The sequence below is a fragment of the Chelon labrosus genome, assembly GCF_963514085.1.
Source record: "Chelon labrosus genome assembly, chromosome: 18".
Taxonomy (NCBI): Eukaryota; Metazoa; Chordata; class Actinopteri; order Mugiliformes; family Mugilidae; genus Chelon; species Chelon labrosus.
Window position 1 is genome coordinate 19,641,703 of NC_140351.1, and position 14,881 is coordinate 19,656,583.

The 14,881-nt window shown below is 41.5% G+C and overlaps 1 protein-coding gene across 2 annotated transcripts in view; it reads right to left on the minus strand.

Moving 5' to 3' along the window:
• Window positions 1–13,775, minus strand: part of pola1 (polymerase (DNA directed), alpha 1) — a 53,955-nt gene extending 40,180 nt beyond the window's left edge. Inside the window, exons 1-26 of one of the 2 annotated variants that reach the window (XM_084566013.1) lie at window positions 13,353–13,775; window positions 12,716–12,831; window positions 12,210–12,306; window positions 12,044–12,121; window positions 11,851–11,966; window positions 11,584–11,646; window positions 11,180–11,281; window positions 10,893–11,052; window positions 10,653–10,809; window positions 10,054–10,226; window positions 9,819–9,931; window positions 8,719–8,832; window positions 8,551–8,625; window positions 8,312–8,450; window positions 7,971–8,125; window positions 7,806–7,890; window positions 7,524–7,585; window positions 6,996–7,085; window positions 6,688–6,804; window positions 6,412–6,587; window positions 6,149–6,278; window positions 5,558–5,677; window positions 5,394–5,484; window positions 5,182–5,306; window positions 4,903–5,052; window positions 4,199–4,321 (exon numbers count right to left, since the gene is read on the minus strand). In XM_084566013.1, the coding sequence (XP_084422139.1) occupies window positions 4,199–4,321; window positions 4,903–5,052; window positions 5,182–5,306; window positions 5,394–5,484; window positions 5,558–5,677; window positions 6,149–6,278; window positions 6,412–6,587; window positions 6,688–6,804; window positions 6,996–7,085; window positions 7,524–7,585; window positions 7,806–7,890; window positions 7,971–8,125; window positions 8,312–8,450; window positions 8,551–8,625; window positions 8,719–8,832; window positions 9,819–9,931; window positions 10,054–10,226; window positions 10,653–10,809; window positions 10,893–11,052; window positions 11,180–11,281; window positions 11,584–11,646; window positions 11,851–11,966; window positions 12,044–12,121; window positions 12,210–12,306; window positions 12,716–12,831; window positions 13,353–13,401 (2,976 nt within the window). In that variant the 5' untranslated portion in view covers window positions 13,402–13,775. Of the gene's footprint in view, window positions 1–4,198; window positions 4,322–4,902; window positions 5,053–5,181; window positions 5,307–5,393; window positions 5,485–5,557; window positions 5,678–6,148; window positions 6,279–6,411; window positions 6,588–6,687; window positions 6,805–6,995; window positions 7,086–7,523; window positions 7,586–7,805; window positions 7,891–7,970; window positions 8,126–8,311; window positions 8,451–8,550; window positions 8,626–8,718; window positions 8,833–9,818; window positions 9,932–10,053; window positions 10,227–10,652; window positions 10,810–10,892; window positions 11,056–11,179; window positions 11,282–11,583; window positions 11,647–11,850; window positions 11,967–12,043; window positions 12,122–12,209; window positions 12,307–12,715; window positions 12,832–13,352 lie in introns of both variants that reach the window. The other variant, XM_084566012.1, reaches the window with a different exon arrangement.
• Window positions 13,776–14,881: the final 1,106 nt, after the last annotated feature.

A 14,881-nucleotide genomic window follows, 5' to 3' on the forward strand; every position in this document is an offset into this window, starting at 1 on the left:
GTGTAATCCAAAACCTTCACCTTCCTCTTAATACCCATCATCCCCCCCTTAATACCCACACATACCAGGACAGAGCAGGGCCACAACAAATGGTCCCCCGACAAAGGGCAGAGTTCGGCCAGTAGCACTCGTGTGCACGCGCACACACACACAAATGGGTATCAACACAAACACACACCAGCACATAGACACAGATAGTGAGAAGACATACCCAAGGAACGCATATGTTAAGAGTCCGAACGGGAGATAAGTGGGGGCATTCCCCTCTTAAGTTGGCAAATTTGATCAAAAGAGCCACAGCCAAGGGTCTGTCAACCCCCTCTAAGCCTCCAACATCTGAACCCTCCCAGGGCTGTGAAACCACTGTGGCCCCCGGCCTGACCCGTTACGCCACATGGGGGTTAGGCCTCAATTTAAAACGAGAGTGAGAGAAAGATGAGAGTTAGGCCAATCAGTAAATACAGAGAACACATGCACATTCGCTCCGGACACTCGTCCAAACAGATGATGGGAACGCGCTGAGGGGCGGGGGGAGTGGATTTACACTGCGGACAGAGTAGCGATCAGTGTACGTGTTACAATTATAAAAATAAAAAGCCTCCTAAATCATGAGATGAAAGGAGAGTGCAAATGTGACGATTAAAATGGGGGCGGGAGTGCAAGCGGCAATACCCACAAATACACTAGAAACGCGGCTATAAATGCCAGCTGGCTTTTCTGGCTCGCTGCTGTCGGAAACTACCAAGAACTACTTGGCTTACGGTCTTTTGGCTTTTGAGCTTCATACAAATTCAGTAAAACTCCCTTGTTCTGTTCATACGACTGCTGCCTGCAGTCAGAAAGTAACTGGATAGGTACTGCCTAAAAATGACATTTAGCTACACAAAGACAATTGGTCGAATCCTCATTTGACATTAACATAAACTAAATACATATCTCATAACGTACATCCACGAGACATCTTTACAGTGGTACTCCATGAGATGCTGCACTCTCCCAAAACACACAACCTGCGGTATAAATAGAGACACATCTAGGATCTCAGATACAAAGTAAACAAAACACTAAGATTGTGAGAAAGTGGGATCTCCTGCTGCATCAGCAAGACGAGTTACATGCTGTAAACTCACAGTACAAACCTAACTGATGACCACTCCTGTCTGTCGTATCACTCTCCAAGGCATGTAATACACTAATGCAGTAAAGTCCTATTGGACCGTAATCCAACTTTTTACTGTCCTCTTTGCACGCTGGGTAACTTAAGAAGGTTGAGAAAACATTGGAGGCAAAGAGGACATCTGTGAGTTTGAAAAGAAGTATCTGAAGCCCTTACTACTCCTATTAGCATATACACTCAGATATTGCCACTTACTAGGTGGACCGAACTAAAACAATAGCACTCTAATACAACAGTTGCGTAACAAATCCTTCCTTCATCGGTTTTATAGTGTTTACTGTTACTGTCTGATTTAACTGTTGAGTCAGCTGTATGGTCCTCTGCAGGACATAGACGCTGTAAAAACAACACCCAAATGCTAGTCTTTTTTGGCAGTCGGGTTAATTTTTGTTTCCACTTCCTGTTTCAGTTTTAACAATGGCGACTGAAATTTTTGATGAAATTTCACCAAAGACGAGTCATAAAAACGTTTTTATCTCCAAACCTCCTCAGTTAACCTTTCCTCAATGTGTTTCCATCTTTATTTATCCAAAACCATCAATACGAAAATTGCGGAGACGTAGAAGAAGCTGGAAATACCAAGCGGACCAATTTTGCTCTGCATCGTCGCGGCGCGTAGTTACATTTCTGGGGAGGTGCACGTCAGTTACGGCACTAGGGTCCGTGCAGGCTCTGCGTAGGGGTCTGTGCTCATAGGGGTCGCCGCAGCCTCGGTGTCAACCTAACACAGAAGTCTAAACCGCCTATCATACTGACTAGAGTTTCCATTATCTCCTATTTATGTGAGTGAAGGCTAATGCAGCAGTTGATGTCTGTAACCTCCCAAATAACAATGGTTTAATTAACATTTTGCATGTCTGCATTTTGTTGATCTGGTTTTTGTGGCTCTACCTTCCACTTTAAAATACTCCAGAGTATGTTCTGTTTGATTCTAGCCAGGCTCTAATCTAATTCTGATCTTAGTTGACATAGTTTTATTTTACTTCCTTAAAACCTATACGATTGTTATCATGTTGAAAATTCCCTCTCCTGCCAATCTATCTTTTCATTACAGATTTAGGCACACAGCCATGCATTCACAGAGCCATCTCCCCTTAACCTTTTGCACTCATGCCAGTACTATGCAGTCACTCTGGTGGTGCTGGCCAAGTCCATGCCAAACATGCTGGACCCCATGTGATCCAAACAAATGTATTTTAGATTGAGGATCCAAAGATCGCACTGCATCCGTTTATCTGGCTTCTTTTTAGCTGGAAACAGTTTTCAGGGAAGTATATTGCGACACTGACTGTATGTCTCTTCCTACACCTTACCTGCTTGGTTGTCCTTTGCTTGTAACCTTCTCATATCGTTATGAAGTTTCACAATATAGTTTCTTATTTGCTCAGGCAAACTTTGACATGAGGAGCCAAGATGCATAAAACACAAGCAAGTGAACCAATGGACATGGATAATCACTAATAATTTATATACTCAACTTTTTTGCAATGGTGTTCTAGGGCCACTATTAGTGATGTATTCTGTCTAACCTTTACATTATACTTAAGATCAACTACCATACTCAATCATACACATTTTAGAGATACTGACCAGCAGGAAGTTCAGTTTTTAGTTCAGGTACCAGGCTGATCAGTCTTAATGTGATAAATTGACAGTGACTCTAGTGCCAAATATAAATAAAATATATATAAAAAACCTAAGCAGTTAAACATACAGCAAAATCATGATCATAAAAACACTGCTCTGTCAGCATTTTCTACAAACAAACTTACATTTCTTATTCTTAACTGATAGAAAACATTGTTAGTTATTTGTAGAGGAAATTAATATGTAGTCTAGGCAATGAAAATAATAGCTGCAACAATGGTATAGTGCATTTTGGTTGATTAAATTAAGAAAACTAGACGTGAACAATCTATAAATAAGATGATTTATCATCAAAATGTCTCCATTTCAAAGAATGGAAATGTAGCCTACTTCTTTCTTCAGACTACTGATGCTTCCTGGATAAAGTGAAGCAAGTAGGAGGTAAAATGTAATTAACCCATCCACCTCTGGCTGCTGACAGATACAAGCTACGAGATACAAGCAGTAAGTGTGGAGGGAGAGAAACTCCCACCTGCACCAGCGAATCAAATGCACAACTTTAACAATGTAGCTCTGTCAGCCGAACAACGAGCGTGACTGCAGGCACAAACGGACTGACAAAATAACAAACACGCACAGTGAGTTACTGCCCTGCCCTCTATTAGAGAACACAATGAGTGTGTAAGGGGATCTTAATGAAGGACTCCCCTGAGGCAAAGCCCGATGCCTCTGCTGAGGACTTGTACTGTTAGAGCTCATTAAATGAACATGAGTACAACCACTGACATAGTGGGAGAGTGTGAGTGTGTGTGGTGTTCAGTTACAATACCAGCTTTAGCTGTTTATGTCATGCAGTACACATGCTGCTTTGCACCAATTTATTAAGCGTGCACGCCCGTGTCGTTCCACCTCTGAATGTAAAAAGAAGTCCTGACACAATAAGACTTTACACAATGTCAGAGTGTGAGTTTCATGTGTGCCCCTGTGGTATTTTGTTATTGGTTAATACTCTCATGGTGCTATTGATAAAACAGACATTAAAAAAGGTCTCTTATCCTGACAAAGTGAACTTGAAGGACTAATCATATTTAGAACAGAGGTGAGGGGGGTAAGGGGAAAATTTGTAGAGAGAATGAAAGAAGAAGAAATGTGACACAGGAGGAAGCCAAAAAGAAAAGAGGAGAAGTCAGAATGAAAATAGGATAGAGGGAGGAGTGGTGCTCAGTGTGGAATATGATGTAGCAGTGCCCTCTTGTGGATGAAAATGGGAGCAATTCCTTTTCTACTGCACTCTAGTTTTATTACTTTGGTGATACTGTTGGACAAAAACGTGTATTTTAATCAGTCTGAGTGTGTTTGTGTGTCAGTATGCTTTGCATGTAAAATATAATTTATGTTTAACCATTATCTGCACAGTGTGAACGCTTGACTCACCTCTCTACCCTTGTGCGTGACCAGAGCAGCGAGTGGCTTAGCGTAGAAGCGGCTGAAGCTGAATCCCAGGCAGCCGTACATACTGTTGGCAGTGAGTTTCAGAGCCTTCTGACGAATGTCATACTGAGGGACAAAAACACGCACATTTTAGCAAACAGATAAAATAAAAAATAAAAAAGCAGTCGTACTTCTAGTATTGTTCAAATATTCATGGATCAATCTTTACATAGATGTGATGCACCAGTAGTTTATCCCAATGGAAAATGAAAATAGATGCCTTTTTTTTTTTAAGACGAGCTACATCTTGTGTTCTTAAATGTCAGCTTACACCAAATGAGCCAACATATGTTGAGCTCTCTAAATATTGATAGTCGACTGTCAAAGTTCAACAGGAATACTATTTAGATTCCTGATAGAATCCATTATGCAGTGTGTTAAAAACAAGACTAGAAGGCAAAGGAGTGCGATAAATGATTCCTGGTGTCATTTTAAGGTACCTCTGCATTAACAGACCCACTATTACATTTGCAATCCATAAATTATAAGAAAAAAATTGGAAATAATAACCCTTACAGAGCAGACCCCAAGATACTTTGGAAACAAATACTTTGGGTGCGTGTAGCTACTATGTATATCTTTCCAGGTTCTACAACCTGTGTTTTTCATTGTGGGTGTACAGACAGTGTGTGTTTGTGAATGTGTACCTGCATGTAGAGATCCGGGTTGATGTCTTGCTGTTTCATGAGCTGCTTGACCTGTTTACGCCGTTCGACCAGCTTCCTGATTTCCTTGGGCAGGATTCCCATTTCCAGGTCGGAATCAGGAATCTCAGGAATCTCCTCCACCTCATCCACCTGTTACCATGGACACAAGAGTCAGAAGTATGGAACTTTTCTCTGGCAACCCAGACACAGGGTCACTTTATATGGGCTTTATACAGATAGGCTTTAAGATATTTATTCATGAATGCATCGTACACACACCTCCTTCTTCTTCTGCGAGTTGTAAGCCTCCCTTTGCACAGTAGTGAAGCAGATATTGAACTCTTGGATGATTGAGGGATACAGACTGTTGAAGTCAAGCAGCAGCACAAACTTATCATAGAAACCTAATAGAAGAGAAAAGAGAAGGTACAAATTATGAACAGGCACAACACAAAGCAATAGAAATACAAAGGAAAACAATCTGTACTTACCAACTTTGGGATCCAGCACCAGACCTCCAGCATAGGCTGCCTTCTTCTTCCTCTTCCCTTTCCCTGCATCCACATCATCTTCTCCCTCGGCCTGGGACAAAGACAGACAAAGCATGAAATGATGACTGATTCTAAAAGGAGAGAAGCCCTGTGTGCATCTTTACCATCTCCAGCTGGGTCTTTCTGAAAGAAGGTTTGTCAGGGACGATGTAGTTTTTGTCGTGGAAGGCATGAAGCAACAGGAACTCGTTCCTCTCAGAGCGGCCGCCCATCAGAGTACGAGACTGCAGGGAAGAGACAGAAAATAATAAGGTGACAGAAAAGTCATGAGCTACAGCCCAGGCCTGAGTCAAGATAAAATGTTTCTTTCCATTTTTCTATATTAATACATACTAGTTGAACATAACAGCCACTATGAGCATTGTTAAGGGCTTTAAAATTTACAGCTTCAAATCTTACTTTTGCCAACAAAATGCTTTGTTTGTGGCATCAATTTTCAGAATTTGTACTCTGAATAGATGAAAGTCGGTGTTAGTAAAGTAAAAAATAAAATTCCTGCCACCTGTGTCACATGGGTGTGAAATTAGTTTTTTTCGTTTCAATTGCTTCTTCGGTTTTAATTTTGAGAAACTTCATCGGAGTCTATTTTCAATCAATTCAGCCAGATTCATTTGAAGCATCATTTATTTGAATGTTACCATCATGAATAGATTCCTAAGGATGTTAAATGAATGTAACAGAAACTGTGGTCTTACCATGACATTGCCAGCGATGTTGGTGATCTGCAGAGCGAGGGGCAGCACGTTAAGCTCACACATGATCTGCAGGATCAACTTAGCATCTGTCCAGGTTAGCTCCAGCAGGTAGAGCAGGTGAGGAGAGTCACTGTTGATACAAAAACTCTGATTTTAGGATGCGCACATTGATTTTGTGAACAATCACAAGAGATGTGCGTTTTGTAATCTATCATACTGCGTTTTGCATGATTTGGTTGAAATGAGCCTTTAAACGTGATCACCTGTATAGGTTTTTGATTTCCTCTGGGGGTACGGTCATTCTTTCCATCTTCAGCACCTGTGCAGCGAGTTCAGTCAGATGATAGCTTTTACAGCGAATCAGCTCCTTGGCTGAGATCTCCACATCGCACACCAGACGCCCACAGGTGGCACTCTTCTCTGCAAAGGAACCACGGCCCTGCAAACACACAAACATGCAAAATGCTTGTGTTAGTACTTTGCAGTATGCTATAAACAAGAAAACCCGTTTCCATTGTTTGCTTTGCCAAATGTCTTACCCCCAACTTGGGCATATTAGCCCTCCTGAGGCGTCCAATTTTCGACCAGTGTGGAACCTTGCACACATTGATCCGCTGCAGAAGAACTTCCAAGTCAAAACCAAAGATGTCGTGGCCCTGCAGACAACAAACAAAAGAAGAAATGGGTGTTTCAGTGCTGTTAAAACACTGTTTTTTCACCTGAGCAGAACATCTGACTAGCCAAGAGAAGTAATACACCACCATCTAATCAATGGATGAACAACAGTATCAACCAGCCTTATATAAATAGTTGTAAAATAATTTTTCACGAGATGTCTGCTACTCACCACAAGCACGTCAGGGTCGATCTTGTGCATCTTAGCCAGGAAGAAGCCGAGCAGAGTCCGTTCTGTAGCAGCAATCTCCACCTTCCCATTCTAATAAAGGGAGGGAGTGTCGTCACACACATTGAAATAAAGTGTCCGCACACTGGCATGCACGCTTCATCAATACAAAATGTGTTTTCAGTAGGTTATTAACAGGTGATTAAGGTACGACCCATAGTTTTGAAAATCAGGACGCAATTCAGCAGTATTGTAGTGTATGGCATAACAGTTAGCAGCTAACAGTAGTCGATAAAGAAACAGGCCCTTTGAATGGTTTAGTTTCAAAGCTCAGCCAGATGGTTCTTTCAACATAACAGCTATTTGCATTTACTGTCATTATGAACTGAGGTACAGCTGGAGTACATTGAGTCTCATGTATTACTTGCTGGGCAAGCACACAGCTGATACAAAGATCCCTTCAAAGTACATTTAGATTAATCCTGCGTTAACTGTGGAACAGTAGCTAAAAGCTCTGTAAGTAAGACTTACCTTTTTCCTCACAGCCTCTTTGAAGTCATAAGGGAAGATGCAGTCAGCTGGTTTACTGATAACTGAGAAGATAAAAATGTTTTAATCAGAGTTTAGTCTTTTACTTTTCATATTATATTGAAAAAAAAAGTATCTTGAATATTTCATTTGTTAGTCTCCATATTACTCAATGAGGGTAATTCTACAAACAAAATGTCTATTATGTATTTATATGTATGAAAGGGCAATAATTTTCCCACTTCATTTGTTACATTTATGAAAAACAGGAACATAAATACTCACCACAGAAATGAGTCTGGTACGGAGGTTGTGGAGGAGCTTTATCCATATGGAACCGATAGTGGACCAGTGCAGCGAGGGACACAATCTGCAAATGAAGATGACTTCATTAAATTCAGTCAGTTTGAGCCAACCGCATGATAACCTCACTCTTTCACGGTGTCTGACCTCGTTGTGGTGCGTCTTGGGGTTCTGGACAGTCTTGAGGCTGATGGACATGATGGTGATGGGCGGAGGTGGCAGGTCTTTGATCACAGTGACCAAGTCACTCCTGACAGCGAGAGCCTCCACCTTACACCAGCTGACCGGCTGGCTGATCAGCTCTAAGACAAAGGCAGTGGAGATGTTAGATCAGCTATTGTCCAGGAGTGAGAGGTTAACAATCAATACGTCAACAAGTTCTGATGTACTTCTGAATTTGAGATGGAAACCTTCTCACTTTGACAACCTGTAATTTTCTGTAACGTGCAAATATACATCGTGTAGAATAAATTCTGCGTTCTTCTTACGTGGTGTCTTGATATCCAGCCAGCAAGGGCCTGTAATCTTCCGGCTGAGGAGGAAATGCTCCAGACTGGAGGTGTTAGTTCCAAAAATGTGGGAAAAGGTCGCCCCCTTGAGGTCAGAGGGCAGCGCTGGGAACTCAGCCTGTTAAAAATAAATTCACCAAATGGATCAATGTGCTTTCAACCAAAAAGACTACAGGTCTTAACAATCTGAGTGTGTGTGTGTGTGTGTGTCTGCTCACAGAGTATCTGACTTCCAGGTACTCAGACTGACTGGGCACATCAGGAATTTCAAAAGCATAGCTCTTCTCCACTTTCTGTAGGGAGGGAAAAAAAACACAGAAGTCAAAATAAAGACATGAATTTCCACTTATTATGATCTACATTTTATATCTAGGGTCGGTACTAACCTTAGACTTGAACTTCATGATCTTGAACTTCTCGGAGAGCGCGCTGAACTCTTGGTAGACATCCATCATCCCAACAGGAGTGTCTGACACCTCCCCAGTCTTGGGGTTTGCTTTCTGTTGATCACAACACAAACACTCAGCAACTCAGCACTGTATCAACTGACTCTTGTACACAATGCATGGGAATGTGCTGTGTCTTCCAGCAAAAATAACATCACTATGAATAAGAATTTAAATGAATGGTAAATGGAGCATCTGGAGCCACTCTAAGATAAACAATACAATCACATACAACAGTCAGAGTTTAAATCTACTGTATGCAAGCTTCAGACATGTATTCCTAGTAAATATCCCCTGTCTTACATTACGATCACTACTTTATTTTAAGAATTTGAAATGTCAGGATAATAGCAGAGAGATTCATTTCCCAGTGGCTCCAAAGTTTACACACGCTTAGTATTTGATAGCATTAATTGTAAAAAGTTTAACTTGGGTCATACATTTTGGGTAACCTTTGACAAGCTTCTTGCAGTAAGTTGTAGAAATTTGGTGTAACTGGTGTCAGGTTTGCAGGCCTCCTTGCTCAGCTCGGCCCACAAATTTCTACTGGATTGACGTCAGGACTTTGTGATGGTTACTCAAGTATTTTGATTTTGTTGTCCTTAAGCCTTTTTCCTACAACTTTAAGAAGTATGCTTGGAGTAATGGTCCAAGCTTTAACTTTGTGGCTAGTGTGTGTTTATCCCCACGTGCAGCTGCAAATCATAGTCTGGCTTTTTGATGGTAGTTCTGACCCACAGGAACTGTGTTTTAGTTTATTATAAGTGAAATAATCTATCTAAACAATTGAAGGACAAATAACTTGTGTCCAGTATAGAGTAGATGTCCCAACCAACTAACCCAACCATAGTTTGTTAACATGACATCTGTGGAGTGGTTAAAAACAAAATCACCTTTAATGACTTCAACCAGTGTTTGTAAACTCTGACTCTTTCTGCTTTCATAAATTCATTTAACTCAAATGTGAGAAAATGTTTCCTACTGCACATGCTCACAGAAACACTAACTGCTATTTACTTTCGACAGATCCTGAAACTTACATATTCGCGAGGCAGGAGGTACATGGTCCGCTCTATGTTCTTGACAGAAACGCAGCAGCTGACATGAGACTTGGCTGACTCAATCCACACTTTTCCAAACAGGTACACCACACCTAGGCCACAGAAAAACTCAACTTTCAGGATGTGATCAACAAACCTGAACGGCATCTTTACAATACAGAATTTCAAGTGTACGATCTCCTTTACTTTCACTGCAGGTTGAAATATGCCTTACCAGGCTGGGTGTATGGCTCTTCAAAGGCATCCAACCAATAGAAGCGGAAAACCTGCTCCCCGTCTGGCCCCTCCACCAGCGGAAGCTTGCTGGAGTCGACCTGCACCTCAGCGGGAGCTTCACTCACTTCACCGTCATCATCTTGTCCCCAGGAGCTTTCAATTCTGCCAGACCTGGAAAAGGACAGCAGAGAAGATGCTGTGACTCAAAGTAACTCCTACTCACAAACTATTGAGATCACAGATAAAGGTCAACTTTTACAGCTAACATACAACGCTGTGGATGGATTTGCATTTAATTGCGTATCAGTTATACTCAAATTCAAGATGCACAACATGTTTATTTTTTTTTTTTCTACTAAGCTACAATTGGATGATAAGGAATAAATCTGTGAAGGACAACAGGTTGACTGACTCCTATAATGTTGAACGAACATGGTCATCTCTCACACGGCACTTTACTTGTTCTAGACTTGTCATTTAACTGGATGGAGTGTCTCTTTTCTTCCTATGCTGCTACTACTGTACTTTGAGCTTGAAAATCACATTCAGTTGTTAAAAATTCCCAGACAAGGCAAACTAAACCGATCAACAACTCACAAGAGGTTTTGAGGCTCAGCTTTGAGCTCAACTTTAACTGCAGTCGCTGCTTTAGGTTCAGGATCAGCATCTTCTTTCACTACAGGTTTCTCATCCTCAAGGCCAACCTCCATCGGTTCATCAAAGTCCACCCCATCGAATGCATTGGCATCATTCACTAAGAAGCACATTATCATAAAAGTTAAGCGTGTACTCTGGTTAGGCAGGAGAACAGAGCAAAAAGCTAAGAGAGCTGTGAACCTCCATCGTCTTCTTCATGCATATCCTCCACTTTAACTCTTGGCTTTTCTGGAGGATGAACAGATGTGGAGGGAGGACGACGGGATGATGGCCTGAGGGCAGGGTCTGAAGGCGGCGGTCTGATCACTTTGGACTTTAATGCCGAAGCTGAGGGTGACTCCTGCTACAACAGGGGTGACAATGTTTCAGGATTATTTAAATGTTTAAAGTCACCCAAGACTTCCAAATCTATGTTTAGCTGAAGAGCTAATCACTATGATAGAAAGTCATGATGATTTGGGGGATACCTTTGGCACCTGAGGTTTAATGGAGAAGGGATTCATTGGTGATCCCAGAGACTTCTTTTTCTTTAGCGTGACCACTGGTGGAGGAGTCAGAAGAGTCGATTTCTGGAAGGACAGTGCAAGGCACATTTCAAAGATCATAATAATATATTAGACAAGAGAAGGACGCCAAGATAATGAGGAGTTGTGACAACAATGCGTCAAGAAACAAAGTGAAGAACATATTAAAAATCACTGTAATGATAAAATTATAATAAAAGGTTGTGTTTTTGTCCTCAAGTACAAAGCACCTAAAAGCTTCAGTGTCAGCGTACAGAAATCATTTGGTTATATGTGGGACACAACCATAGTGCTGTCATTGGATCACAGTGTAGCTCTGCTTTTTTATTTTATGCAGTGCTACCAACCTCAGAGTGCAGGTCCTGCAAGATATCTCCTAACAGGTCGTCTTTGGACAGGTCAACATCCTTCTGCAAAAGACAAAATGACAAAACTTCTGACAGGTGCAGAGGCGAAGGGAAGGAAACATCTGTATTGTATGTTAATGCTCTTCCAACCAGGAAGAAGAAACAATCATTTGGAAATGATTTTGAACTTCTGAACATTAACCTGCAAATGACAAACTTGGGGACATCTGCAATAAAAGTGAATCAATGATGGCAACAGAAACACACCTCAGCAGGCCTCTTGACATTAGTGTTCATGAAGAGGCTCTTAATGGTGTTGGGCTTGGCTACAACAGACTTCTTCACAGCTTTCTTTGAGTCTGCTCCTTTGGCGCCTCCTTTTCCTGCCAAAAACAATCAAATCGTTATCACACCTGAACTATCCGCGTTCTTCCCAGCCTCCCCAGTAATCCGTTTCTACCTTTTTTGCTCTCTACTACGTCATCATCCAAATCATCGTCAAAGATCTCTCGGCCGTCCTCCACGTACCCTGTTCCATCTGGATGAAGACAAACGTTAGCAGGACTTTCTCAACAACCAATATGTTTTCCATATTCCTGCAGCAGATTCAGGAAACTGCAACCTACCATCATCGATGATCCAGTCATCCTCTTGCCTCTCCTGTACCATCTTCGAATACTGGTCCTCATCGACCTCTTCGTACACACTGGTAAACTCCTCCACCTGGCAAACATAAGCACTGGTTAAAGGATAGCTGCACAGGTCAAACCCACATATACAGTACTCTATTTTGTAGAATGGCATAAAAAATAAAGTTACAGAGACATAAGCAGCAAAGGTTTGGATATATAAATGACAATTCAAGGATAAAATAGATGTGCAATTGATTAATTTGTATCAATCGACACAAAAATATAGACCACCTGTTGTTATTGGAACAGACTTATAAGATACTTAAACCAATTAGGAAATCATTATTTGCTTTTTATTTACTTTGTTTCATAAAAACCTGTTGAAAGAAACGCTGCCTGGTGGGTACAAAGGCCGCACATCACTGAGTTAAATTAAATGTAAAATAATACGACATTCAGAAGAACGGAAGCATGCTCAAACGTTATATAGCTTTTCACACCTCATACTTGATCTTCTCCCCCATCTTGGCTTTCTTGAGCTGCTCCAGCGCAGACTTCCTCCCCACCTTCTCCCTCTTCTCCCGTCTGGAGCGAGACTTGGCCAGACCTCCATCGTCTGAGGAGACGGACACATCGTCATGGCTACGCCGCAGCAGCAGCAGCAGCAGCAGGTACAACCATGACAGTTCTCCCTACAAACACTCCACACTGCTGCCACATCTGCGGCGGTTCAGCTGCACTGGTTCATTTGCTATGAAAACATCTTGACACATCTTCAAATTTGTGATGCCGGGTTGTAAGTTTTGTAAGATGTCTTGAATATATCTTACAAAAGGCCCAACAGGCTGCATTGTTCATAAAATAATCTAAACAGAAAACAATGGCAGCACACTACTGCTAGCTAATATTATCTTCGGTTGTAGCTTCAATAAATCTCAACTCTCGACCGCAACACTAAACTCAAACAGTAAACTGTGAGCTAGTCCGAGAACATAAAGACACATTAAGTGTTAATGGCGGAAGCCTGTTAGCAGGTGTTTTATGAAAGTATAAACTAGCTAACATGTTAGCTAGCTTCATAGCTGCCCCTGCGTTCGCAAAAAGTTAGCCGACAGGCGACGCAAAGCGAAGACTCACCGCCGTCCGGGGCGTCCATGTCTTTGTCAGGGTTTGACACGGGTGCCATAACTTGAAGTTTTTGTTCTTTTCTCAATGACAGCTGCTCAAAGCGGCGACTGCAGGTCAACACAACAACAGAGCGGTCCGCGCCAAATCGCCTTCCCGGGGAAAGTCATATGCAGGAAGTGACGTCGCTGCGTTGTCAGCCAATAAGATTACACGCAGCTTCCGGTCTGTGCGCACGGTGGCAGTGTTGTGCAATGTAAAAAGATCACGTTTACCATAAGTGCTCTAATAGTGACAACTACTGTAATATATTTGTAATATTGTTTACTAGATAGCATATATCTAAATCTGACAGGAATTATTTTACTGTGTGTTGACATACTGCAAGCACAACACACGACATGATAAATATCTTCAAAAAATTAGACCGCCTAAAAACATATTACAGTGTTGCTTACAGGTTACTTCAGTATTTAACCCATTGACAGGTAGTTTACTCAGGCCATGCATCTTCGAAGATATATTTTTAGATTTAAAGTAGTTTCAAATACAGTTAAGTCCTTTTTAACAAAATGGCAATTAAATTTAAAAATAACTACATAAAAAGTGCATAAAATGAATGTAATCTTGTGGCAGAGATTGTTTGCACTAATGGTTAATATACTTTACTTGTAGACTATATAACAAAAAACTAAATTTATTTCTAGTAACGACAAATAAAACGAGTTAATTGTATGAAGTTCCAAAGAAAGAGTTTGTGTCGAATTTATTTTATTTATCCTCAAATAATAAAAAAATAATAATAAATCAGATTATAGGCCTGCGTCATTATCCTCCCTCTTTTTTCTAAGTCACTGTCTGTGCCCTGTATGTCCCGATGAAGTTCGTTTCCATAGCAACCAGGCGGGTCTATAGAGAGCACAATAGATCCCTGTGCCAGATTGGGGCCACACTGACACTACAGTGCGTCCAGTAATGAAAACACAAAGCGTGTTTTGTCCTTCATTCAAACAGTCTAGTTCGACTTTCTATAGCCTACCTTAAATCAATGTGATCATTCAGCCTGCTCCCATGGGCACATTGGCTACATTGCCATATTGATCTGATCGGAAACTTTAGTAGTACTAGTTTTATCGCTGTGGGCTTCAATCTGTGTACAGCATGAACTGTGGCGTGGGTTTATTGCTGTGTCCCTTCCACCGGTGGTTTTAAGACACGCACGTTTCTTTCAGATTGTGCTGGGATGCCTAGTGGATAGTGGATCTTCCACAGAACCAAGTTTCATGAGTGTGTAGCCTAATAGGGGTAAGGTCAACTGTAAGGTCTACTGTAAGGTCTGCTGTATAGACTGTGCCTCACAGATGTCGCAGCTCATCAGCAGTGATCATCTGATGCGCCCTTTGGACAGACTGGACAGAAGCGCTGCCGTTGCTCGGCTTCACTTCCCCGCTGCGCTGGAGGCAGAAACAAGACAACTTTCTGGCTTAGACTAAAAATAAATAAATAAATAAAAGCAAAAAATCGGGCAGACGTTTCAAGTG